The 26,041-nt window shown below is 38.5% G+C and overlaps 1 protein-coding gene across 6 annotated transcripts; it reads left to right on the forward strand.

Annotated features, from left to right (window-relative positions):
* Positions 1-21: 21 nt before the first annotated feature.
* Positions 22-25,392, forward strand: LOC114133582 (uncharacterized). 6 transcript variants are annotated; one of them, XM_027999606.1, is made up of 18 exons: positions 23-184; positions 316-404; positions 6,034-6,065; positions 10,091-10,123; positions 10,211-10,285; positions 11,680-11,712; positions 11,809-11,844; positions 12,886-12,945; positions 13,030-13,076; positions 13,815-13,867; positions 13,946-14,172; positions 14,260-14,513; positions 17,463-17,588; positions 21,534-21,669; positions 22,180-22,227; positions 22,320-22,394; positions 23,157-23,444; positions 24,211-25,392. In XM_027999606.1, the coding sequence occupies exons 1-18, from the start codon at positions 134-136 to the stop codon at positions 24,237-24,239; spliced, it is 1,692 nt and encodes a 563-aa protein (XP_027855407.1). In that variant the 5' UTR covers positions 23-133; the 3' UTR covers positions 24,240-25,392. The 6 variants fall into 6 exon arrangements, with proteins under 6 accessions (XP_027855406.1, XP_027855409.1, XP_027855408.1 ...); XM_027999605.1 differs by lacking the exon at positions 24,211-25,392 and having other exon boundaries at positions 22-184; positions 23,157-24,150; XM_027999609.1 differs by lacking the exon at positions 24,211-25,392 and having other exon boundaries at positions 57-218; positions 311-404; positions 23,157-24,150.
* The last annotated feature ends 649 nt before the right edge of the window (positions 25,393-26,041 follow it).

Here is a 26,041-nt window from a genome sequence, read left to right on the forward strand (position 1 = left end):
CAGCGCTGCAGCTCTTTAAGGCAAAGTGCTGTGGCGAGACTTACGCAGTGGCGCTATTCGCATGCAGAAATGATCTAGGTTTTATCCGCTGGAAGCGCGGGGCGCTGTTTGCGTGAAAAGAGACAATGCCCCGATGTGTTTCGCTGCAAATCGAAAATCGCCTGCCCCTGAAACGCATGTGCAGGTTTGGATTAACTGCTGTTATGTTTTAAGGCACGGTCAGTTTAAGCCCCTTTAATGTAGATGAGGTGATAACGTTGCCTTCCCTCAGGTGCTTTTTTTTTTTTTGTTTTTTTTTTGGTCCTCACACGTTAGGCGCAGCAGCTTGATCGAGGTTACATTACAGCGGAGGGGATGGTTGCGGAGATGGCGAGCTGTGGAGCGGCGTGCTACCTGGAAGACGGGTGAGTTTCTCCCCGCCATCGATTACCAAAGCAAAACAGATAAACGAGGAGGTCTTTTGTCGCTTTGCGCACAGGAAGTGGGGATCTTTTGTTTTGTTGTCGAGCCGCGGCTCATCAGTTTGTGTAAAGCAGACCAGCAAGCAGAAAACGCAAGCTGCGCTTCCTTGTTGTAAATAATAATAATAATAATAAAAAACATGTAAAACTGAAAGTAGTTTCAGACATAAAGGGGAAGGAAGTTCTGTCCGTTTGTTGGCGTCTCTGCGGAGCACGCTGTTGTGTTGTTACACTAGTTGGATGAGTCACCGACAAAACCGTGTCATTCACGTTGTGCCAAAAAGAAAGTTAAATGATCAGCATAGTTCGCGACTCTTTAATAACACCGGAAAACACGCCAGCTTCATATTTACAGTTTGGTATTAGTTGGTTATAGTAAAAAAAAAAAACAAACAAACAACAACAAAAAAGTCATCAGTCACTTCCTCTATCATTGTTACCCACTTTATGTTATTGTTGTACCAGCAGGTGAGCTGATACTGATGACTCATTCTGCTCAGTGACATACAACACTGCGCAGGTTCTGTTTGCACCATCAACTGCATGGAAAAGTCCCCATATGAGCCCTGAGCATCACACCGGCTCAACACTGCGGTGTAATATTAAAAGCAAGTAGCTGCCAGTTTGAACTGAACAGCATGTATATATTTTCTGGAGAAATTTTAAAACAATGAAAAGGTTTTGGTCCAACTTTTCTAAATGTGATTCATCTACAGTAGAAGCAGCTGTGGGTTTTGTTGACCCGCTCCTCTACTTTTAACACTGCTGATCACAGTATGTGAATCAATAGGCTAAAGGTGTTGTTGAGTTTTTAAAAAAATGTTTTCCCGGATCAGATGGGAAGATGGATGCATCAAACTGCAGCCCTTTCTTTTGGGGTTCCTCAAGGCCAGGGGTGGGCAATCCTGGTCCTCGAGGGCCGGTGTCCTGCAACTCTTAGATGTCTCCCTGATCCAACACACTTGAATCCAACAGCTGAATCACCTCCTAAGAACAGTCAGGTTCTCCAGAGTCCTGCTAATGACCTCATTATTTGACTCAGGTGTGTTGAAGTAGAGACACATCTAAAATTTGCAGGAGACCGGCCCTCGAGGCCTGGAGTTGCCCACCCCTGCTCAAGGCCATGTTCTTTTTCCGTCTGTGCTGCTTTCTTAGGCAGCTGAGATTCATAGCTGCTATGGAAATAAATATCAGATTGACAGTCACTTAAGGTTTATTAATATTATGATTTGAGAGCTCACAAAATCAGACACGGCTGTACAGGTTGAAGTGAACAGATGAGGTTTATATCCGAGGACAGAAAATTAAAGCAAAAAAAAAAAAAAGGCGCTCCATTGCGGATCTCTGGGAAAATATTGTGTGACGATTCACACAAGTTCATAAGCATTAAAAAATAAAGACATCAGATTGATAAAGGGAAAAGACATTAGCCTGGTAATAAAAATTCCCACCACATAAATGATCTATTTTAATTAAAGGTTGGATGCAATGTTTTTTCCCCACCCAAACTTTGAACATTGGCTTAATAAATGAGCTCAGTGAATGTTGCTTTACAAATTCACATGTTTCTTTAACGTTTCCTGCAAATCATCAGGATTTAGTCTAATCTGACATGTTGGTTTTATCCATTTCTATGTTTTGCATTTTGCATTTTTTTTTTTTTTGTCTTGCTCTGAAACCGTCTGGGATTCTTGAGAAATGTTATTAAAAGAAACAAAAAAACTTCACAGACCTATAAACAGCAGCAACAACAACACATTTTCAGTTTAACGCTGATGATTAATTAGAAGCACAGATTTAAGCTTAGTATAAACACTAACCCAACGTTTGTTGGGAAAATATTGGTGGATGTTTATTATTATCAATCACAGAAGGCACCGCCTTGTTGTCTATTGCAACTCTAGAGGTAAACCAGCACATGATATGACAAATGTATTGTCATATAATTTTCAGTGCGTGCAATTTTTATATTATAAAGGACATTTTCAGTGCAGTAATTGTTGTGAAATGTATTCCAAGTGTTTGAATGTACATTTTACATGCTAAAATCAGCCAGTTGGACACATTTTCTTGGTTAGCAGATATTCACACCTGACACAAATGACGTTGCTCGCATAGTGTAGTGAAGGTCACATAGTGGAGTAAGCACAGATGAGAATGACGAGAAGTAAAAAAAAAAGGCATATATCAAGAACTGATACCATCACAAATGGTTAGCATTGTGGTGGCACGCTATAGGGATAAAACACGAACAGGGAAGCTGGTTGAAGTTGGATAAAATTGAATACTGCATAATTCTGGCAGAAAACATGTTGAAGGCAACAAAAAGCAGACTTGCAGCTTGAGCTACAATCGAATGGTTTGGCTCGGTGCTTCTCGATTCCAGTCCTCAGACCCCCCTGCTCTGCATGTTTTAGATGTGCCTCTATTCCAGAGCAGCTGATTCAAATGACTGCATGACCATCAAGTGCTGCAGAAGCCTGTTAATCACCCACATATTCAATCAAGGTGTGTAGCAGAAGGGAAACACCTAAAACATGCAGGGCAGGGGGGGCCTGAGGACCGGAATTGAGAAACGCTGGTTTAGCTCAAATAGTATTAATGTGTTGTTTGTGGCAGGTTTTGGTAATTGGTTTATAGAGTTCTCCATCCAATCAGGCTGAATCTGAGTCATTTTTGAAAGAACTTTAAGTTTGTAAGGATAGTAATTTATTGATATAGGGACTGAAAACAAATGCGCGCCATGTATTTCTGATTTTATTTGTAAAATACATTTAAAATATCTATGTAGGGGTTGGCGAAATGACTGACAAAGTATCACAAGAGTATTTCATATCAGTGTATATTGATAATTATTGATTAGTTTTTTGTTTTGAATTTTTAAAATACTGCCAAAGTGGGGGCATGAACTTTTCCTCACAATTTACTCAATTTTCTCATGAAACTGCTGCTGCGCATGTTACTCAACAGGTTGTTGCTAGGTAACCAATGAGAGAATGAGTTGGTGCCACTAACCTTGTTTGTCTGGCCTAGAGAGGTTGAGCGGCTAAAGCCTTTCCTCTGCCTACATCCCCCAGAATACTGGACCAGACTTCAGCGAAATGATCAATATTCTATTGTGATACATATTGTTATTGTTTATTGCCCGTCCCTCTATCTGTTTCTTCTTCTTTCACATAATACTTTGTGTCGCGCCATGACACGAAATTCCAATTAAATGCATTATAGATCGTGGCTGTAGCATGATTAAAAAAAAATGTGGAAAAGTTCAAGAGTTGTCAGTAAGACACCACGGTCCAGTGGCAGCTGGTTTGTAATCGAATACGGCATCCTCGCAGTTTATCATATCTTATCTTAGACGTTGACCCAGGACGTCAAGCGACAACAACAACCCAAACAAAGCCAACCTGAAATTAATCTGGGTCGGGTTCGCTGTGGAATACTGTGGGGCGAGTTTCTGAAAGGAATTAAAGCAGAGCAATCTAAAAACGCACACAGGGTGTTTGATTGTCTGAAAACATTTAAACAACCCCAAAACCCACATGTCAGAGGAAGCGATCATTACCACGGCAACCAGCTAATGAGCTCCGTGCAGCAGTTGTGGTGTTTCTATTTGGGAAACGACCTTGAGAGAAAGAAAAAAAGAGGGAATGAAAACACAGTTTTTCCTGGACGTTTGTTGTAAAGAAAAAGGAAGCCGCCGCTCTTTATCAGGATAAACAGCTGCCAGATGACATATTCCTATTTCCTAATTCACCATTTGGCTCGTGTTTGGGGGAGTTTTAACGTTTTTACGGCCGACGGAGAGAAACAGGAAACAAGACAGATGAAGTGTTTCACCACGCCTCCCTGTGGGTATTTTGCACTCTGCCTCGTCCTCCTAATAGAAATCAGACATGTTGCCTCTTGTTGAAGCTCGCATTGTATCAGCAGGCGGTCGAGCTGCTCTTCTTAAAAATAATAATAATAAAAAAATAAAACCTGTTTGAACCATTAAATAAATCAGACACTTTATGTTTAGATGAGCTATCAGGAGCAGAGAGCATACTCTTTTTACTCTTGTTTAAAACGTGACCAATATAATACCAATCTAACAAAATCATGTAAGAATACTTATTTGTTTTGACTTTGTTCCACAAGTTTAGGCCTCATACACATTACAATCTGATAGATATAGAGGGGAAAATTACAGTGACTGTCTGTGAGTCGTTCTATTTTGTCCTCCAAGTCGTGTAGCATAAAAATGTGGCCTTTGTTCCTTCAGGGCCTGGAGGTTTTGTGTTTTAGTAGCACTGCTGTTCCCTGGAGGCGCGACATAAAAGCAAAGTGTCATTGTAACGGCGCTGTGCTGCCCAGAGATTCATTCTTTTCTTTTCTATTTTCTCCATTTTATGCAGACGATGTGGTTCTGTTGTCTTCAATGGCCCACGGTCAAGTTGTACCCCGATTTCTTACCAATGCATTTCCATTTGTTCCCTTTTTACTTCTATTTCATTTGTTTTGTGTCTACTTGAAGCATTACAAAGCCATTTATTTTTGCGTTTTGAACAATCGCGGAGATAAAAGAAAAAGCTCAAATCTTACAAAAAGCTTATTTTCGCAGTATATTGTTTTGTAAAACCTTTATAATCAAACCAATTTCTATTTATTTTGGTTGTGATCCATGTTTATACTTATGAAATATGACAGATTGAAAAAATCTGGAGTAACTGCCTGCTATTAGATTTTGTTAAATAGTCACATTTCCTCAGTTACGAGTAGTTTATGAGTAGATTATCCTAAACCAGAGGTGGTGAAAGCAGGTACAAACCATCTCTCCCACAGGTAGGAATTGTTGCACCTTAGGAAGGGATGGATCTCAGACAGATCCGTCCCTTTTTCTAGGTTTTCAAACCTAGAAAAAGTCAAGTAAGAAATGACCAAAACCGGACAGGTACAAAACTGTGAAGGCATTTAATATCCAATATTAATCTATCACTAAGTCTCTCTAAGTCGTCATAAACCCTCTAACTCAAAGTCCATTAGACCCGCCATGTTTATTAAACATGGCGTTGTTGAAAATGGTTAGCCCAGGCGTTCACTACTACAGCAGATTTTGCTCCATTTACAATCCATAAAAATTGACCTCAGCCCTTAAATTAAGTCAATGTGGGCAATTAAACACTCGGCAAAAATGATTATTTACCCCAGTTATGCTTTAATAAGCAGAATAATTTGCTCATTAAAAAAATGTGATGGTTTCATTCACACACAAGATGATATTTTGTTTTCTTATCTGAACTCTTTCTTGGTATTGCTTTTGATAAAAGTTTAAATTTTCATCCACTGATGTTAGTCTTGAAGCTTGCTGGGAAAATTAAGGACATGACATTTCTAAGGTTTCCAAAGGATTTTATTTAACGCTTTCCACAGCGTGATTACTAGAGTCCTGTTTTTCTTACACGTCTCACAATTCTGACTAATGTTCATTGTCAGAATTTGAGACTAAGATAAACTAAGTCCAGCATCGTCATAATGTTTGTCAGTTTGATCTGTTTGAAATAATTTTGCGTTTATCTTTTCTGTCCTACAGAGACGGGGAGGTCCCTGCCCTGGTGAACAAAGGTACTCACTTTCGGTCTCTTTATTTTATTGCTGTGAGCTTCTCTGTTTACTTTCACTTTGCCGGGAGGCTCATGCGACGCTACATCTTTTATGCGGTCTCTCTTCTCGGTGCTTTTCATATCATTTGCCTGAAAGGGCCGCAGTATGTTTGCAAAGCCATGTCAACACGTTTGTTTTCAGTGGTGTCACGTATGCTAGCACAAACTAAACCAAGAAGAAAATTACTTCAAATGATCGTGATTGAATCATTAACCAATAAATTGTTACATATTTGTTAGTCCAGTTATATTTCAGAAATGGAAGCCATCTTTTAAAAGATTCTCGTTTACACCCCTGAACATTTTAGCTCGTAAAACACCTTTGTGTAGTTTAATTTTCTTATAATTCCTATAAATAAAAACCTTAGAAGTTTGTTAGATAACTTTGGTGAAAAAACCCCACCATCATAAGGAACCAGGAACCCAGCATACAGGCCAGGGATGAAGTTGTGGAGAAAGTTTAAAGCCGTTAGATTATTAATCATCCCTCAGATCTCTGTTCATGGAAACATGGCACATTTGTATGCTTCTATGTTTCCATGAACAAATGGCACACTTTTCACTGCTGGAACTTGACTTGATCCTCATCTGAGGTTGCAGAATAACAAACCTGTAACACATCAGGCACCAAATACCAACTGGTGGTCACGTTTAGCTTCAAATGTTTTTTATTTTTATTTTTTAAAGTCTACCTTTTTAAATTTTCACATCAATATCAGCATCTTTCTCAAGAAGTCAAAAAAAATCTACACATTCTTCCAGTACTGTAACCAGTTTGCATGCAGGTTCATCTATACAAACGCCTGCGTTCATGCAAATTCTTTATGCATCTGCAGCTGGGAGATAAACTATCTTCCCTACAGCAAACATCTTTGTTAACGTTTGGTTTTTAAATGTAAGTCTCCTTCTCTGCCTGAGATCATGGTCGCTCTGAGAAAGACTTTCCGCTCTACACTGCGTTTGTGTTTTTGTATCTCTGTCCTTTAGCTTTACAACTTCTGATCAATGATCTGACTATAAAACTTGATAAACCATTAGTTTTCTTTCTGTTAATTGTGCTTCCCTATCTCTCTGAAATAAGTCTGACCATTGTCTTGGCGGTTTATGACAAAGGCCTTTCATATCTGATTATTCATATCAGCACCCAGCTCTAGAAAGTTGTTTACCGACTGTGTGGCCTCTCCAAATCCCGCCTCGCAGGTTTACAGGCAACCTGGTTGTTCTCATCACTGAACTTCCAGACTCTGTCATCTTTGTCAACATGGACAAAGGCTTAGCAATTTCAACATATAATAAAAGTACAGCACAACTTTGCAATTTTGTGTTGTTAAAGTGTAAAATAGCACGTTGACTGATGAGGATTTTCATATTATCATTACATTCTTTTTCAGTTTTTATTCAACGCAAGACAAAGTTCATATGAGAGAACAAAATGACTTGAATCATTGATTCTTAACATTTTGTCCCTCTAACACAAAATCTGTGGGTAAAAGGGAAATGTTTAATTTTTTATTTGACTTTTTTATTTTTGTTTCTTTTTTTTTTTGCAACAAAAGAGCTGAACGTATAATATGAGATGATGGGACGATGGATGGAGCTACAGGAAGAAAGTTAATTATAGGCTGCAAAGTCTTGAAACTGGAGTGGAGGTTCTTTTCCCAGCAGGATGACAATGAATGAATTTCATATCAAAGCATAATCCTATCTCACCGACTCTGTCAAATCCAATTTGGACTCCGTCTCAACACCTGCGAATGAATGTTTGAATACATTTTTAAGCCGTCTGACTGATCTGGAGCAATTTAAAATCACCCGACATTTCAGTCTACAAGTGCACAACCGCACTTATCAGGATTATTTTAGGTTGGGCAATAAATCAATAACAATATATTTTATGACAGACGCATGATCAATGTCAATGTCGCTCCGATTCGGAAACGCACAGCATTCTGGGGGATGTAGGCAGAGGAATGGCTTCAGTTGCTCATCCTTTCATGGCGAGCTAAGCAAAGCTGGTAGCATCAACTAACTCACTCTTTGGTTACCTAGCAACAACCTGTTGAATGACTTGGGCAGCAGCAGTTTCATGTTCTGCCGTTGTGCCTCATAACTGCTTGAAAATAAAACGCACCATGGAGTGGAAGAAGAAAATAAGTAGAAACTGTAGATGGAAGAGGAAATGTTACGTCACCAGTTTGACAATATTTGAAGCAAACAACTAAATGATTGTCAAAATCAAATGATATAAAACATCTATACCGTGATGCGTTTTTCAGTCATCGTAATTCCCCTCCAACTTCACAGTTATGTACTCATTTCTGTTCTATTAGACAAAATACAAATAAAACACAGTGAAATTTGTAGTTTTGAAAAGGTTCAAGGGGCACTGCAGTCACACAGATGAATTTCTTCTTTGTGATGTGTACTATGATGCTTTGACCAGCAGATGGCAGGCCACGTCCACACATTTGCAGCTTTGTCAAACTGCACAGTTGTACATGCAAGCATGCATTCTTAAGTGCACGTACGGCAACCACTCGGCTTGTTTGTTTTAATGGAGAAGAAAGAGACGGTTGGGTTACAAAGAGGGATGGTTTCATGCGGAATCCGGGACCTACGAGGCGTACGAGGACGGGAGGAAGGAAAGAGGGTGTGGGAGAGGTGAAGCAGGGAGGTTGAGCAAAGTGAGGGAGGGAGATTGATGAAGGTGGTGCACTGATGGCAGCATCTGCTTGTGAATTCAAAGATAAAACTCTATGGGCTGAAGAAGAGGATGGTGCTCCATCCGTTAGACAGCGAGGCACTCATCCAGATGGCACTAACTGCTGGAGCAGAGACTCCTCCGGACCCATCAATAAATATGTGCCAGCATGTTAATTCTCGGCACTTTGACATGCCTCTCCACACAGTTCATTTGTGGTTAACGCTGCATATATAAGAGGTGATGATGTCATTTAGCCATGCATAGGGTTTTTTTTTGAAGAGGGCGAAAATAAAACTCTTACGAAGGCTTTTTGACGAAGTCTCTCTGGGGCTGCACCTGTTGCGGCTTTTTTTTTTTTTAGAAAAATTTCTTCTTAGTGTAGTTTTGTCAGAAAACTGTTTCGCAGCAACAAGGGTCCTGAAACATTTGAGCGGCTGAGGTGTTTGCAGCTTTGAACAGACTTCGGTTTGTGAGAAAGTAGAAGAGGGATTAATTCACACATCCTGCTCCGTTTAGTACAAACGCCAATTTAAAATTGTATACGTATGTACAACTGTAAAAGGCCTCAGTGAAAACGTGTTTATACATTTTAAACTCTTCTGTGTAGAAACTGGTTGAAAATTGATCTGTTATTGTAGTCTATGGATGGTTGTCTATGTTGGTCATGAAAAAGACACAACCAAATCTGTCAGATGACTTTATTACCCTGTGCATGTAACTCAGAAACAGTCCAAATAGTTAGAATTTTTCTTTTCTTTATTTAATTCCTTCTCACAAATAGTTTCTGTTTCCGTTTCAGAGTAGGGAAGGAAAGCCCACTTTTGACCCGTTTTTGAAACTTATTTTGCACACAAGTTTGCGGTGCATTTTTATCCCAAAGAAAAAGATTTTAAACGTCAAATATATCACAAACAAGATATCAACATATATGTAAAACCCTGACAGAAACCTTACATTGTAGCGGAAAGACTTTCAGAAAATGAGCAGCCGAGTACATTTTTGCGAGATGATGCAAATGTTTTTGCGAGGGAATTCAAAAGAAAAAAAGGAAATAAATTCCCCCATAATACCTAGAGAGCCCCGTAGGTTATAACACAAAAAGTGTGAATGTAAAAAGAAAACAATCAAACCTTTTTAAAATGTTGCTTTTCTTTCCAAGTTGAATGTAATTGCAAGGTTATAGACATGTCATGATCGCTCAACATTAATATTTTATTAAAATATAAAGGTTTGGCACTAGTTAAATAAGGATAAAGCAGTTTTAGCCGATTTGTTGTTTGCAGATAACCTGTCAGAGGGCGACAGCAGCAGTTCAGGTGAGCAGTCGGCTTTTAGTTTGAAGTTTTAAACCTTTGACTGTGGTAAACCTTTTTTTTGTCTTTTGTTTGACCTGTCCGTAACAGAGGCTTCAGGGGCGTCCACTGAGGAGAGCTCAGATGAGGAAGATGAAGAAAATGATGACGAGCAGGAAACTTCTGGTGAGACGCTTTTCATCGTTCACTTAGATCGTCTGTCTCTAAAGTAATACTCTGTCAAATTAGGAGGCACAATGATAATACAAAGTTTGAGAAGAAATGGTAGGAAAAGACACGTGCTTCGTTAGGCATAAGAAAATAGACAAATGCATGATGCAAGAGTGTCAGTAAGTGTCAAGGCGTTGTACGTTGTTAGTTTAAAAAAAAAAATAAATAAAAAGTGGTAAAACTAAAATAACAGCCCTGAAACCAACGAGTTTTAACTTCCTCCAAATTAGTCATCCTTCCAGGAACAAATGCAAAAAAACTCCAAATCTATATTTCAGAGATGCTGAGAAGCTGAGTTGTTTTTGTTTTTTTTGACCTTTTAGAAAGCTAGACAGACTCTCCCCTCGACTGCTTTTTGGTTTTTTAAAAACAATCCATGAACTTCTCACACTGACCTCAAAACCCAAATGAAAGGAGAACACAGACGGCTACTCTGAAGATGAACAATTGTGTGAAAATTGAACTGGAAACCACAAGACGACGTGTTGCTTTGAAGCATTTAAAAATACAAATCAAATATTTCTTACATCTTTTTTTACATAGAAACTGTCTATATAACCTTTGACCCTTTTGAGTGGCCATTGAATGTACGATGCCTCCTTATTTAAGGGCTTGCGAAGACCTTCGCTCTTATGTCTGCAGAACTGGCATTTTGGAAACGCGTACAACTTCTTAAAGGGACAGTAATAATCCTGATGATGATGATTGTGGAGCTTTGATGAAGAGGACTTTGAGACCAACTATAACAAATTGGATAACTACTTTACTTGTAAATTCAGTCTCTTTTGACTAAATCTTTCCAGTAACTTCCTACGGTTTGAACTGTAATGTAGCCTGTTTCATAATGCAAAACATATTTTATTAGATTAAGGGTGGACTGGGCCGACCACTCCGTAACGTTAACCTTGTTCCTAATCTTTCTGGTTTTGGTTTCTTTCTTAAAGCTTTTGGGATCATTTGAATATACAGTTTTTTTTCCTGTGCTACTTTAAGGTTTATCTGATCCACTTTTCTGATCCAGTCTTCTGAAAAATGTCTGCAACGAAACATTTTGCTCATCTTTTGCATAGATAAGAGCCACCTGTTACTGATTGAGCCCCGCACTAATATTTGAATTAATCATGCACAGAATCATCATCAGATCTGGTGGTTTTCTATTACTTTACTACCCCAACTAGTAAATTATTTTCTATGTAGAAATTACATCTTTACTAAAAACTCTGATTTGATCTGGTTCATGAATTAAACTGCTATATTTTTAAAATAATCATATAAACTAGAATTGCATTTCTTAGTATCTTTTTCATCCTGTGTGACCTTTTTTTTTATTGCATTCCAACTTTCATCAGAAGGGGGCGCTGAAGACGATGAAAAGGGAGAAGGTAAGACAATGTAAACAATACAAGATTTATGTTGTGCCTGGAATTATTGTGAACAATTTTGCATTTATCTGCGTTTTTCGTACATTTTCTCTGCAGACGACAAAGAGGTCACCAAAGAGGGACATAAAAACGGTAAGATATGTAATAAACCTGATCGTTTGCTCAAGCTGCTCCTCGGTTGTTTAGACGCTAATGGCCAAACTGTCTGACCTGTTGCTACTTTACAGGCAGTTTTACATTTTCAGTTTTCCACAAGTTGCTAGATGAGTTTCATTTAGCGCTCAGCGGTGTCACTTTATAATAATACTTGTTGAAATAACTAAATGGAATGAGTAGACTTATTTCTTTATATATATAATGGAGAAGTGGGAAAATGTCTTGAATACTACTATAAGATGAGTTTAATATCACTTTGTCTTTAACGTAAGCTGGAGACATGCCTAAGGTCATTCATGCAGACATAAATAAAGATATACTTGTTGTATTTTTTCTGGTAAAATAAAGGTTTAATAAATCTTAAACATTGCTTTAAAGTATCCCATGCTGCAGGATTACCCAGCTCCGCTTTGATCCGTTTTAGTGTTTTTAGACTATAGAAGTGCCGATGATTAAATGCATTAAATATTTCTTAAATAAATATATAAATTAGCCCTTTAGCGTAGCACTGAAACAGAAACTGCAAACCAGATGCAAAATGTTCATCAAAAAGCGGCAGCAATTTTTCTTACGGTGCCTTATTTATTTCAGTGCACAACTGAGATAAATATTCTTTCTTTTTTGAAGGCTTGTGCCTCCACTGGGAGGGAATGGTGCCATTTGGCCTTTATGTAACTCTGATTGATCTTTGATTTTAGACCAACCAGATTTTATGTTTTATCACCCGTCAAAAGTGGCTGTGTTTCTCGAATGAGCACTAATTACATTGTGTAGACAGTTCTTTACTTGAGCTTTGCTGTAGAGAAAGAGGAAAGACGCTGTATTGATGAATTGGCAAACAGCACAGACTAGATGTTGCAGCAGGTTTTTACTCGCAGATTCTTTGATCGAGTTCAAAAATGAACCAGCTTGGTTGTAAATGTTTGTAAAGGAACATACATTGATCCTGGGGGACGTAGATTTTAATCTCGGCCTTTTACAGCTGCTATAAAGTGACATGTATCCTATGGAAAACAGGGAATTCTGGGTCTGAAGGAGCAGGAGCTGAGCCTCACGCTGCTGCTGTAAATGGGAGAGGTGAGCGAATCGTATGATGATGTAGCGTCGATGTTGCGCCACCGACTTTGTTTCAATGCTTTTGTTTATCTATCCTCCTGACAGATGAACGACTTAAGTTATGCTGTGAAAAATGCAAATCCGTCCATCAGGTGAGCTCAGAAACCAGATGTGTTTTATATATATTGTTTTGTTTTGCTGGTGCCGTGCTGTGACACTGCACCAGGTTAGAGGTTTCTTCAGTTTCAGCATTTTTGCCAAAGTCATATAAAATATAGTTTCCAAATTTTATGTATTAAGGGGAACAAAAGCTATCTAAATTAACCTGGTCTGCAGCATAGTGTCATTTAACTGAGACCCATTGCCTGATGGCAGGACAGGTTTTGTGGTAGAGAAAATTTACGGTCCATAAATTAAGTCGTCCTGTGTCGTCTTGAAGAAGCAGAACGACCCCAGAAACATTGTCATTACATCTGACTGTCACCGTATGATATTTTAAATTTCTTTTCCTCAAATGCTGGATTAAGTGATTTCCTGATTCCACGGGTCAAGCCTCGGCTTCAATGTGGTTAAAACAGTTAATTCATAATTTAACAAGAGGAAATTTACTTTTCCTCACAGGGCTGGGTGGCTCTGCACCACTTTTTTCCCCCTTAAAAATAACACTATTTTTGTATTTTCTCTGGTTACATTTTTTAAATAAATTTATTACGGTCTGAAACATTTAGCTGTGACGAAAAAAGCTAATTGAGAAGAAATCTGAAAATACATCTAATCAGCAATCTGTATTTTGCAGATGACTTTTTTATAAGCCTAATTTCCTATTTTATTCATCTTATTTGTATTGCTGTTGTACTGTTATGATGATGAGTTGTGTGTGTTTCTGACAGACTCACGGCACGGAGCTTGTTACTCCTCAGAGGAGGTCTAAGGGACGTTTCCAGTGAGTGAGACGCAGCGTCTCTGCAGCAGATTTCGACGCAGTAAAACGCGCCGCCACTCATTCTGTGAATGTTTGTAGGTTGGCGCTGGAAGGAGAAGGAACGTACGAGTGTTCGGTCACCGGTCTGGTCTTCCAAGCAAGCGAGCCGGTTCTGGTGCGGTATTCTATCCTATCTTGGTCCAAGTTTGGCTCCTTCCTGCCGAACTCCTGGAAGTTCGCTGGACCGATCTTCAACGTTGACACCGTCAACAAGGACGCGTCCGTCCTCACCTCTATCCAGTTCCCCCACTCCATCTGCTTAGCCAGTAAGAACATCGGCGCCTTCTTGTAACGTCTTTTTAACAAGGCGCACGGTTTAAAAGAGCTGAAATGAAACTGGTGTGTTCCCAAAGATCCAGAGGAGGACCTGACCTTCAGCGTCCTGCACGTTAAAGACAACCGTCCCCTCATTGAGCCGACCGCAGACCACTCAGGAAGCCACGTGAAGTGGAACGTGACGTCCCTCTCGCCGGTCGGTCCCATCATTCAGAAGTCAGGGTCCGTGGAGCACCACGGGGTGGTTCTGGTCTACAAGCAGCTCGGCAGCGACGCCAACAACTACAGCTTCCACGTCTACCTAGCGACAAACAGCTCCTCCGACATTAAAGTAAGCACCGCGCAACTTAATGTCAGTCAGTCGTCTCTAGTGAGGAACCAGAGGCATTCTGGGGGAGTTTTGGCTGACAGCAGCTCTGCTGTTCCAGAGAGGAGTTTATAGCCACTCCTTATCAGTAAGCATTTAATCACATGATAAATCAAAATGAGTTTGATAATTAATGATTAATTATCTAATGACTAATATTATTTGAAAGGCAATTTTGCAATTGCAATTTTGCTCCAGACGTCATCATCCATTTTATTTATAGCTTCCATGTTGCACATGGTTTCTACTTCCGTTTTATTTATTGTTTTTGGCTGTGTTTTATTTCGGATGTTTAAAATACCTTCGTTACAAAATTAATGTTCATTGGTTTTTGAGAGAGTGAATTTGCATCATGATGACATTTTCAATATATTACCGGTACTTCAAAATGACGATATTATTGCTTATCGCAATAATTACTGGGACAATTTATTGTGACTGATAAGAATGAATGGCTCATTTCTGGCATTTTAATGATAAATTTAAGTTATTCCTTCACCACAGTGAGATGGTGGTACAATAAACACTTTTAATGAATTTTCATATCAGGTTTTCTAAAGCGTTCCCGGTAATAAATCTTAAGTCCACAAATATTCAGAAATGTTGAGGTCAGGAGTCTTAATTTCAGCCTCTTTTCCCTCTGTTTTAAAATCTCTCTTTTTCTAAAAGTTTGCAGCAGATTGCCAAGCGGCCTGGGTTTCAGACCAGGAACAGCTGCATCGATGACTGTAGCCGCGGCTCTAACACCATGTCCTAAAACCAGCTTTGATACAAGTTTAGGATTATTCTCTTGTTAAACACATAATTGAGTCCAAATTCAACTATCTGTTAATTTCAGGTGAAGATAAAAATGGAGCAGGTAGTTTTTTTTTTCTTGTTTGTTATTGTGCTATGCACCAGTACAACGGCAGTATGCACAAAAGGTTAAATGTGTTAAATGAGTTTAAACACATACAAATGGATACCTTCCATTTAATTAATGTAATTTTATTTTTGTTTCTATTGTAAGTTTTATACAAACCACATTGTGATATATGTCGTCATATCCACCCATCAGAATATATATAGTGATATGAATTTTTTTTTGCCAAATCGCACATCTCTTTTAATAATTTATTTGAAAATTACCTCCTTCAAGTCTGCTGTTTATCATTGTGACTAAATAGCGTAATCGTTGAGACAGTACAAGTGTTCTCCATGAAATAATTGGGAGATTTTAGGTGGCTTTTTCATTTGATGAAAAACTCACACCTGTTGCTATTTGTATGTAAATTTCGCCTTAGGAAAATCCCAGTCCAAGTAAAGGATTACTGGTAAGACGATGAATGAAATTCATACACGTAATGGGAATATGCACAGAAATTGTAGCTGTGCTGTTATTGGCAGCATCTTGTAGCTGTGAAACAAAAGTAGTTTGAAAATTAGCTCAGATTTTAAAAAAAACATTCTGTAGTTTCAGGATCCTGTTTTATTCGTGATTTCAGTACCTGACTGTCACCAAACTGCCTGCTTAAAAGCCTTTTTTAGAAAAAAAAAAACCTGGCTTATCTAACAACTATCCACAAAATTTCAGTGGTGATGCTAAGAAAATGTTTCCGTTACATAATTAGATACTGTACATGTGCAATTACTGTTTAAACTTAATTACGTAAAGTGCCTTGAAAAGCACTTGTGAATGGAAAATGTGAAATAATTACGGTATTTTGGGGGCAGTTTTGTCATAAAATTGACACATGGGTTTCCAACATCTTCCACAAATAAAAATCTAAAAGGTGTGCCATGACTTTTTATGCAACCCCTTTTACTTTGATGCCCCTAATTCTGCTACTTATTCCATTTAAAAGTCACCCAATTAGTAAATGAGTCTACCTGTGTGTTATTTAAGTTTAGTAAAAAATCTCTGACAAATTATATACATTTCTCTGTATTTTTCTAGACTTTTACTTAACTTAATATATTTCCCTTCAACTTAATAGTTGTGCATCACCTTGTTTGACAGATGTTGGTACAATTAGCATTGAGGTTTGTGGTTGTAATTGGACAAAATGTGTTAAAGTCTTGAGGGGCGTGAAGGCAGGTTTACACAGTTCCTGTGTCCAGTGATTTCTATTAATTTACAACTTTTTAAAAATATTCCTGAGTGACTAAATGGTGTTTAGATTCAGGATTTTTCCCCCCCTTTTGTGTGCAAGCACAACCAAAACAGGAGAGGGAAAAACAGCGAAAACAAAACAGAAAAAAAAAAAAAAATACCGTCTCTACAGGGAGAAATATTCAACTCATCTCAGACTTTTGATCAGCTCAACTGTCCGAGGCTAAAACTCCAGCAAAATGCCTCACCTTTGAAACCACGTGTGGAAACCCTAAGAACAGGCGTAGCGCTAGAGGTGACTTTCACTTCTGTTCCTGTTTGCGGCCGTGATTGCTTTGATTTCATCATGCTTCACATTTCCAAACTTGCGTAACACAGTGGTCACTAGCATTACTCCCTGCCTGATGGTAATGTTGAGCTTTTTTTGCGAGGAGGTAAAAAGTCAGAATACATTTTTAAAAAAGCCAGAGAGCGCCACACACACGCCTTTGGACGGCTGCATTACGGGAAGCAGAGCAGCTGTGATGTCATTCGGGAAGTGTGAATGTGGCTGCATGAACATGAACTTGTGGGCCTGGGAGGATCCAGCTGATGAATAATAAAACCAGATGAGAGATGCCAGTTCTTTAAATATGTTTGCAGTCAGTTTTTCCCTGCGGTTTCTCAGCTTTCGTGATTCTTTTGTTCACCAGGCTGAACTTGGAGTGACCTCTTCCTGCAAGACACCGTCGTCGGGGTTATTTTTATCCCACCTGTTGTTGTTGCTGAGAAACCAAGCCTCTTCTTCATCTTGTTTTCTCTCTGTGCTGCTGCCATTTCAGGATATAGGCAAACAAGTCCGGGGCTACAAGAATCGATACATGAAGATCGATAAGCCTCCCACGTGTAAATTGGACGAGGGGACGTATCGCCTCGTGAGCGAGCCGGAGGGGGAGATCAAACCTGAGGTGTGTCTCTTTGCATGTGGATAAGTCATGTTCATAAAGCATAATTTAGACTGGGTCATGGTCTATGCAGTAAAAATTATGTCAAACATCTTGGGGAAACTCTTTGAGCATTCTCAAGCCTGAAACATTGAAAATTGTTTAACACTAGAATGGCTGGGTTTTCGATTTCTCCCCAGAATGGCTGAACAGGGCCAAAAGGCCCTGAGTCCACCCTGACGACTCTGATGGCTCAAATTAGCATTCTTCTTCAATTGTAAATGTGGCCGTTGACCGTCAGGCCAGAATGTAGGAATGTGAATAGTCCATGTTGGGGGTGGGTATCTATGATACCTGCAGGAGATCAGATCTCCTGTAGGTAATGCTCTTCAGTTTAGTTTTGAAGCATACATGAAGTGTTTTTGGAGAGATGTTACCTTTTGCAGCTGATCCATGATGTTGTGCTGCATTATCCAGGTCATTTTGCCAAATGTACATAGAGTTTGCAAAACATACAATCTGTTTCAAAAAATATGCAAAGGTTTTTCTAAAAGAAATTAGTAATGTTTTTCTTTGAAATAAAGCTAAGAGGGTATTAATTGTGTTGATCCACCTCAAAAAAATCATGCAAAAAGTGTAAGCAAAAGAAATCTGGGAGACTTTGCACATGCAAATTTGCATGCAGCCTTTTGTGCTGTGGAGGATAAATAGGTGACTGCTTCACCTATTTAGTTCACAAGAACTAATGGCATTTATTTCAGTCATTATCTTGCGGGGGGTGACCAAGGTTCCATCACTATGTGACAGCTGGTCAGCAAACCTGGCAAACATGATTGACATGGCAGCACTGAATGCACATGTGCTTTATCAGGCATGCATTGGGGTGCAGGAGAGACGGGTGGACTTCCTGGTTGAGCTTGCAAAAGAGTTCGGTAACTCTCATGTGAGTGAGAAGAAGGCACACAAGGAGAAACTGCTTCGGCAACAACCTTCCACACCCAGCTCAGGCAAAAGGGCGAAGTGTCAGGTCAACCATCGATGCAGGATGCGTGTCCTGAGGCCGAAACATCATCAGTGACCCCTCACACCCCCACCATGGACTGTTCTCCCTGCTGCCCTCTGGAAAAGAGGTTCTGCAGCATCCGGTGCAGGCCCGCCTGGTTCCGAAACAGCTTTTTCCTACTTGCCATCAGACTGCTGAACTCTTAACTGGACTGCACTCAAAAACTGGTCTCCACTTTATACCTTGCACATGTACAGAGCTAAATAACTTCTATTTTACTGTCAGTCCTGCACTTTATATTTTATATTTAGATTTATATTCATATTTTATACTGTATTTTATTTTACTCACATTGGAACCTCAAACATTATCCTGAGCCGTATGCAACGAAATTTCGTTCTGTATACACCCTGTGCATTGAAAATGACAACAAAGTCAGTCGAAGTCGAAGTCTAAGGAACAATTGTGCAACTGTGAGATGCGTTGAGGCCATTAACAGGGTACTTATAAGGTAATGGCCCTAGGTAATGGCCATATTTACTGAACAAAAGCACCTGCTAGATAAAATCCTCAGGCCAGTTGGACTATCTCTAGCCTGAATAGGTATATGTCCAAATGGCCTAACTCCAGCCATTCTAGTTAAAACTGTTGGATTTTAAACAATTAAAAACAGATCACTTGTGATTTTGTTTTTTTATTTTACTTATTTATGTCTTTATAAGATTCTCCCAATCAGTGGGATCATTTTGTACCTCTTTAAAAAACATAAACAGTTTTTACCCAGCCTCATTTTAGCAGTATTTGAGAAACATATAGAATGGCCATTGCCTTCCTATACAATTCTGCTCAATTCTCATCTCTTCAGTGCTCCATCTGGGCTTTCTGCCATTGAACTCGATTTGTCCGGTAGAATTTCAATCGAGCCAAACAGTGAACAGCAGGAGAAGTTGTGACTGGTTGCCGTTTATTTTCTGTGATGTTTTAGCAACAGCAGTGGAGGAAGTGAACGAAGCCCTTCAGTCCGTGTTTTCCACGCTTCCAAATGCTGAGAGATTGAAGTCGGAGAAAGAGGAATGTTTAATACATTTCATAAGCTCTCTGCGAACCAAAGAGTAGAACAAGGCGCTGATTGTTGTGGTTGCTAAAAAAGTTTATTGAAAATGATTCATGTGGTGCATAAGAGATTTTATCAAGACTGTAGACAAAATTAACGTAATGTTTTACTCTATAGATTATGTTAATACAGTATTTATTATTACATTTTTTTTTAGATGTTTGTCAGTTCATTTTAATAGTTCCATTTTTAATGTGAATGAGCCTACTCTGCTTTTAAATTGATCTGTGACGAGTGACTACCACTTCTGGAGGTTGTTATGAACCTGTAGCTACTGTGAGCCATGATGAAGTGGTGATTCAGTGACACAAAGCGTAGACAGCTGCTGAAGATGCAGGAGTTCGCCGGTACGCACAGGCTGAATGGCAGCTCCAGAGGACACACTTTTCAGTTTATTGAGAGATGACCAAAGACCCAGGCCAAAGTACGCCATTTTGTTTTCCAGGTAGGGCTTATGGGAAGCTGGCGGACCAAAGTTAAATCTTTGGGATTCAAAGGTTTAGCATCTGAATCCCAAACTTGGATACTTTTCTCTGTTTGAAAGGTTCCAAAAAACAGTTAAGTCAAATGAAATGAGTCCAAATTCTGTGGAAAATCCTTCACTTTAAACTTCGAAGAGAGACGTTTGATAGAACTTCGGATAAAAATAGATTTTAATCAGCTTAAGTAATACTTTCATTTACCCTAAAACTATCTCTACATACAAGTTGTGCTGGTTTTATGTTTGTCCAGATGTGTTGCGAAAGATTTCCATTTTCCATTTTTAATTGCATATGTTTGGTATTTTGTTTTGATCAACATTTCCGCAGACTTTCTGAAGGCCTTTCAGTTGGCTGCCTTGCACCTCTTGGTTGACGTGGAGAAAATAGTCATTACTACGGTGGCCGACAGGTGCAAATGCGCAGCAAAAGAGAAAACATGCAAACAAACAAAAAACACGCGCACAAATTAAATGCGGCAAGCAAAAAGCGAATAAAATGCAGCAAACAAAAAGAGAGACGCAAACAAAAAAGAAGACACCCCCGAATGAAATGCAGCAAACAAAAAGTGTTGAAAACGGAAGTGCTCCAGACCACTAGGGGGAGTCAAAGAGTCGAGACCGAGCCCAGAACGGTATGACTGACACAAAGTCTATCACGCTACCCATAAATTATTCTGTTATTCTATAATATTATAAAAGACGGCGTATCTGAAAAGAAATATAGTAATACGTACCTTTACTTTCTTTCAAATTTCTTTCTCTGAATCTTGCATCTGGTCCCATAGAAATGAATACTATTTTCTTTGACTCCCCCTAGTGGTCTGGAGCACTTCCGTTTTCAACACTTTGTTTGCTGCATTTCATTCGGGGGTGTATTCTTTTTTGTTTGCGTCTCTCTTTTTGTTTGCTGCATTTCATTCGGGGGTGTATTCTTTTTTGTTTGCGTCTCTCTTTTTGTTTGCAGCATTTCATTCGGGGGTGTCTTCTTTTTTGTTTGCTGCATTTCATTCGGGGGTGTCTTCTTTTTTGTTTGCTGCATTTCATTCGGGGGTGTCTTCTTTTTTGTTTGCGTCTCTCTTTTTGTTTGCTGCATTTCATTCGGGGGTGTCTTCTTTTTTGTTTGCGTCTCTCTTTTTATTTGCTGCATTTCATTCGGGGGTGTCTTCTTTTTTGTTTGCGTCTCTCTTTTTGTTTGCTGCATTTTATTCGCTTTTTGCTTGCTGCATTTAATTTGTGCGCATGTTTTTTGTTTGTTTGCATGTTTTCTCTTTTGCTGCGCATTTGCACCTGTCGGCCACCGTACATTACCTTACAAAAACCTTTAGGTTTTGTGTCTCACAGCTACTAAACCATGTTTGTGTCTCATTAAAGGAGCTGAAGTTCACGCTCGCTGTGACCAAGATGAAAGGCTACTTTGAAGCTTTCTTTGAGGAGCGGCCTCCTTTCAAACTGTCTCTAATAGAGATTAACACGGACGAGACTGTCTGGTCTGCCACCATCAGAGAAGGTGCCAGCGTGTTTATTCTCCTGCTAACATGCTTATGATGCTACACTGGCTTGAAAAAAAAATCTTTATTCTTCCATTTCAAATAGTAGCGTTAAATTGTACCTCAAAATCTGGATCACATTTAATATCTATGTTTTTAAAAAAAAAATTAATAATAGAAATGCTTCCCAATTTATAGGATATTTTTGATAACATTGGCTGTGTAACAATGTAAATTGATATGTTTAGTAGAGTTATTAAAATCAGAATTCGGTTATTCCATTCAGTGTATAACTGAATGGATTATGAGTGGAGCATAATGAACACATTTTGACCATATCACAGCGATCCGTTAGGATTTAGGTGGAATTAATTGTATTCGTCAATATTTAATCACATGGGAGTCCGATAGCTCCTCGTGTCGTTTTGTTGAAAGCCGGTTTCGGCCGTCTGCTTAGATTTATAGTGGATGTTTTACTTTGATTATATTCTGTGTCGTGTGATTGATGTCCGTTTTTTTTTTTCTTTCAGGCGACTGTGTGGACAACTCAGAAAAAAAGCCAAGGAAAAGGACAATCTGTACGCTCCTTATTCGGTCTTCGGTGGGAGACAGATATTCCTTCGTGCTTTTGGCCTCTGCAGTTTGACTCGAATCAATCTGTTTCTTGCAGCTGGCAGACAGGGAAGCAGCAGCCACTCGGAAGAAGAAACGGCCTGTAAAAGACCAAAGTGGCAGGACGAGTCAGGTGAATCATCATCCGTTTATTTGGATTACATTGAATTCAGTTTAATTAATGTGGCTCCGATTCAAAACAGATTATATACAGAAGTATGTGATCAGCTCAGTCTAATCATATTGAAATATTGTTATCAGTTGCATATGTTCCAGTGCTAGAAATTAATGTTGACAGGCCGACTATTTAAAATTTCTAAAGAAACATAGCTTACTGTCCCACAACAGTGGAGAGTTGGTTGCATTGAGAGTTTTAATTTTGATTTGATCCCTTATAATGAACATGCTGGGACTTTAGAGAACTGAAGTGAATAGAGACACTGGTTTAGGAAAACTTTTTACATAAAAGAAAAAGTAAGTAGTCAATAGCAGCTCCTTTAGTGGCTTCATCTAGAAGAACAACACATCTAAATAATGAGCTGTGAGATAATTGTAAAATCCATGGGATGAAAAACAGAGTAGGTATTGCTGGTCGCTCCAATAGCTTCTTTAATTGCTTTGTTTAGGAGATGAACAGAAGTCTCACTGCAACTTGCAGGATAAGCTGAAGGCTTTTAGCTAAACCTTGTAGGTTTCTTTATGGTAAAATGAACAACAGTTCCACCTGGTAATGTCGGGGATAAGATATTCTTCATTTTAGTAATTTTGTGAAGGTGAAAAAAAAATCCTGAAAACCTGCTAAACATGGGATTACATTGTGTAAAACGAGCATATCCAAAACATCTGAGGTTAAAATAAATAGCTTTTTTTTATTGCGTTTTTTTTTTTTTTTCAGATGGAGTTAAAGCAGGGAAGACTCAGGGTCAGGACTTGTCAGAGAAGCAGCTCCTGAAGATCGCCCGTCAACTTGGAAAAGAGTGGAAGGAGGTGGCCATCTTTCTGGGCATAGAGAGTAAATATGTGGATGACCTCCAGGTTGCGGAAAACTGTGTGAGCATGCAAAAGCTGAAAATGCTGTTGGAGTGGAAAAAAAGGCAATCAGGAAAAGCTACAGCATGCCACCTGTTGTACAGTTTGAATGATTTGGACTCCTTGTCGGTCGAGGTTCGTAAGGTACTGAAAGGTATGACCAAAGAATACACACATTCTTGTCTTTTTTCCCCCTTCCTAACATAAAGTCTTTTTTGTGCACAGCTAAAATAGTTCTTGATCAGTAGTTCCTTGAGCTTTCTTAAGGTTTTTGCGATTTGAATGCTTTTTTTACTAACTTTCCTGACCATTATTGCATTTTAGCCAACTTCACCAAGCCTGTGCCAGAGGCCAGATAGATATTTTTTTCTTCTTTTTTTTGTAGCTATAGTTGGGTTGAGCGACAAACCTGACTCTGATTCAAGCAAAATTAAATAACAAAGTATGAACATGATTATTTAAAGTTTTGATTTTCTTGGTTTGGAGCTGAAGAGGCTCCTCTGCCACAATGTTGTCTGCTGAAAGGTGCTAGCTAACGACGAGCTAGCGACCAAAAGCCCATATTTGATTACCAAGCTCTGGGGTGTTTTAATAAAACTACGACCTACTTACATTAAGAGAAAGAAGGTTGTACTTTCTATCAATGACAAGGAAACTGAAGCATCACGTCATGTGGCACAAAACAGGTAAACCCCGCAAGATTAGTCAAACATGTATTAATGGAAGATGAGGCATAGAAAAAAAAAACATTAATGAAATGTTTGTGTGGGGCGGTGCAGTTGTCACAAGCAGAACTTTCAGTCAGTTTTCTTATTGGTTTTCCGTGTCTCTCATTCCATTTACTGCTTTATGGAAAAAAATGAATACTTGTTCAAGGCTGAACTGAATCAAATTTATATGTTTTTTTTTTCTATTTTTAGGTATGATGGACAACCGAGCTGATAAGTAAAGAAGAAATGTGTTCAAAAACTGAAATATCTGTTGCTTCATCAAATGAACGCAACGAGGAGCTCAGGTGTGCAATGAAGCAGCGTCCACCTGTGGACCAAACTTGCAATTTTTCCTTTTTGTTTCCAGTAACATTTTAAAATCTCCATGTGAATAAATTCAGATGTGCGCCTTTGTTTTCTGTGAAAAGTACAGACTAATGATGACGTCTTTGAGTAACTATGTTTATGAATGACGCTGAGGTCGTTGAGAGGTTTGGTAGCTATTTATGTTGCCCATAGCAAACGACAACGTAGGCGCTACAGTCCTGGAACTGCAAAAATCATGAACAGTTTATTTTGTAACATATAATGTTTCAGTTTAAGGTGAAACCTTGTGAAATACTTAGTGAAAACAACCAGGCATTAGAACAGATCTGTGCTTCTGGTTAAAGATTTACAGACTGAATTTGTGTATTAGAAGCTTTTATACTCATTTTCTTCCTGTCCTGTACATATCATACCATTTTTTTTAAGCCAAGATGTTTTTTTTCCAAATTGTGGTTTATTTTTCTACATCTGTTTAGACTGTATGTCTATTAGTGTCTTATTTTATATTTGCTATGTTTGTGAGAAACTATACAGAAATGCAACATGTCCAAAATGCCATGTTTTAATGTGGCTCAGGAGTTATTTCCTTTTGTCTTCAGTCAAGAATAATGCATATTGTTTGTAAAGCTTAAATTAATTTGTGTATTTCAAATGGATACTGTAAAAAAAAACAAAAAAAAACTTGTTGTTCTTGATTTAAGGCTGGATTTGAGTATAAATCTGGGAAATGTTTTTCTGAAACTGCTTTGGAAATTTGTTGCACAGATTTAGAACCACTAAGGTCAGTAAAACAAACTTGACTGGACCAAACTCTGGGAGATATATTAAGTTAAATTACTTGAAACATTGTTTTGTCAACACTTTTACAGAGTAACTGACGCAGCCATATTTTTTACAACTGAATCATTTCTTATGACGTCCAGATATTGATTAGCATTCAGAAAAGCAGCTTTACAGACGTTACAGCTGATGTTTTTATTTGTCCTTATTTTCGTCAGGTCTGAATCCCTCCAACAATTTTATAAAAATAAAAGTTGACTCTTAAAGTGAATAAAACTTGAGATGGAGTTATGTTTTAATTCATTTTGTGTGATTATAACCCCGTTTCTAAAAAAAAATTTAAAAATTGGGACAATGTACCAAATGAATTGTCATTTGGTACAGTTTTCTTGTTTTGTAGTTGATTCTCATGTGAAAGGTGTGATTTGACCTTTTTACTTGTTCTTTTCCTGTTAAATCTTTTAAAGAGTGACAGCTCTGGCTACTACATAAGAGAGATGTTTTTGGTCAGTTTTCTGCTAAAACTGAAGAAGTTTTATGTATTAAGCCATTTATTAATGGATGCATCCTGCAACTACTGCAAATATCAGTGAAATATTGCTACACTGAAAGGTGTGGTGTGGAAGGAAAAAAAAAAGTTGATTCTAGTTGACACGCAGTTTCTAGTTGATGCTCATCTGGAAGGTGTGATTTGGCCTTTTTATTTTTGCCTGTTAAATCTCTTCCAAGAGTGACAGCTCTAACACATAACAGATATTTTGGGACAGTTTTCTGTTAAAACAAGAGAGGTATCAATGAATGTATCCTCCACTGCAAATTTCAGTAAAATACACTCAATATTAAAGTTTAAACTCTCTTTTGTTAAGAAAGAGTTTACTAACGTTAGTAAATGTTAGTAAATGTAACATTTATCAATGTAAAATTATTGCTCCTG

The sequence above is a fragment of the Xiphophorus couchianus genome, chromosome 18 (genome assembly GCF_001444195.1).
Source record: "Xiphophorus couchianus chromosome 18, X_couchianus-1.0, whole genome shotgun sequence".
NCBI classification, from domain to species: domain Eukaryota; kingdom Metazoa; phylum Chordata; class Actinopteri; order Cyprinodontiformes; family Poeciliidae; genus Xiphophorus; species Xiphophorus couchianus.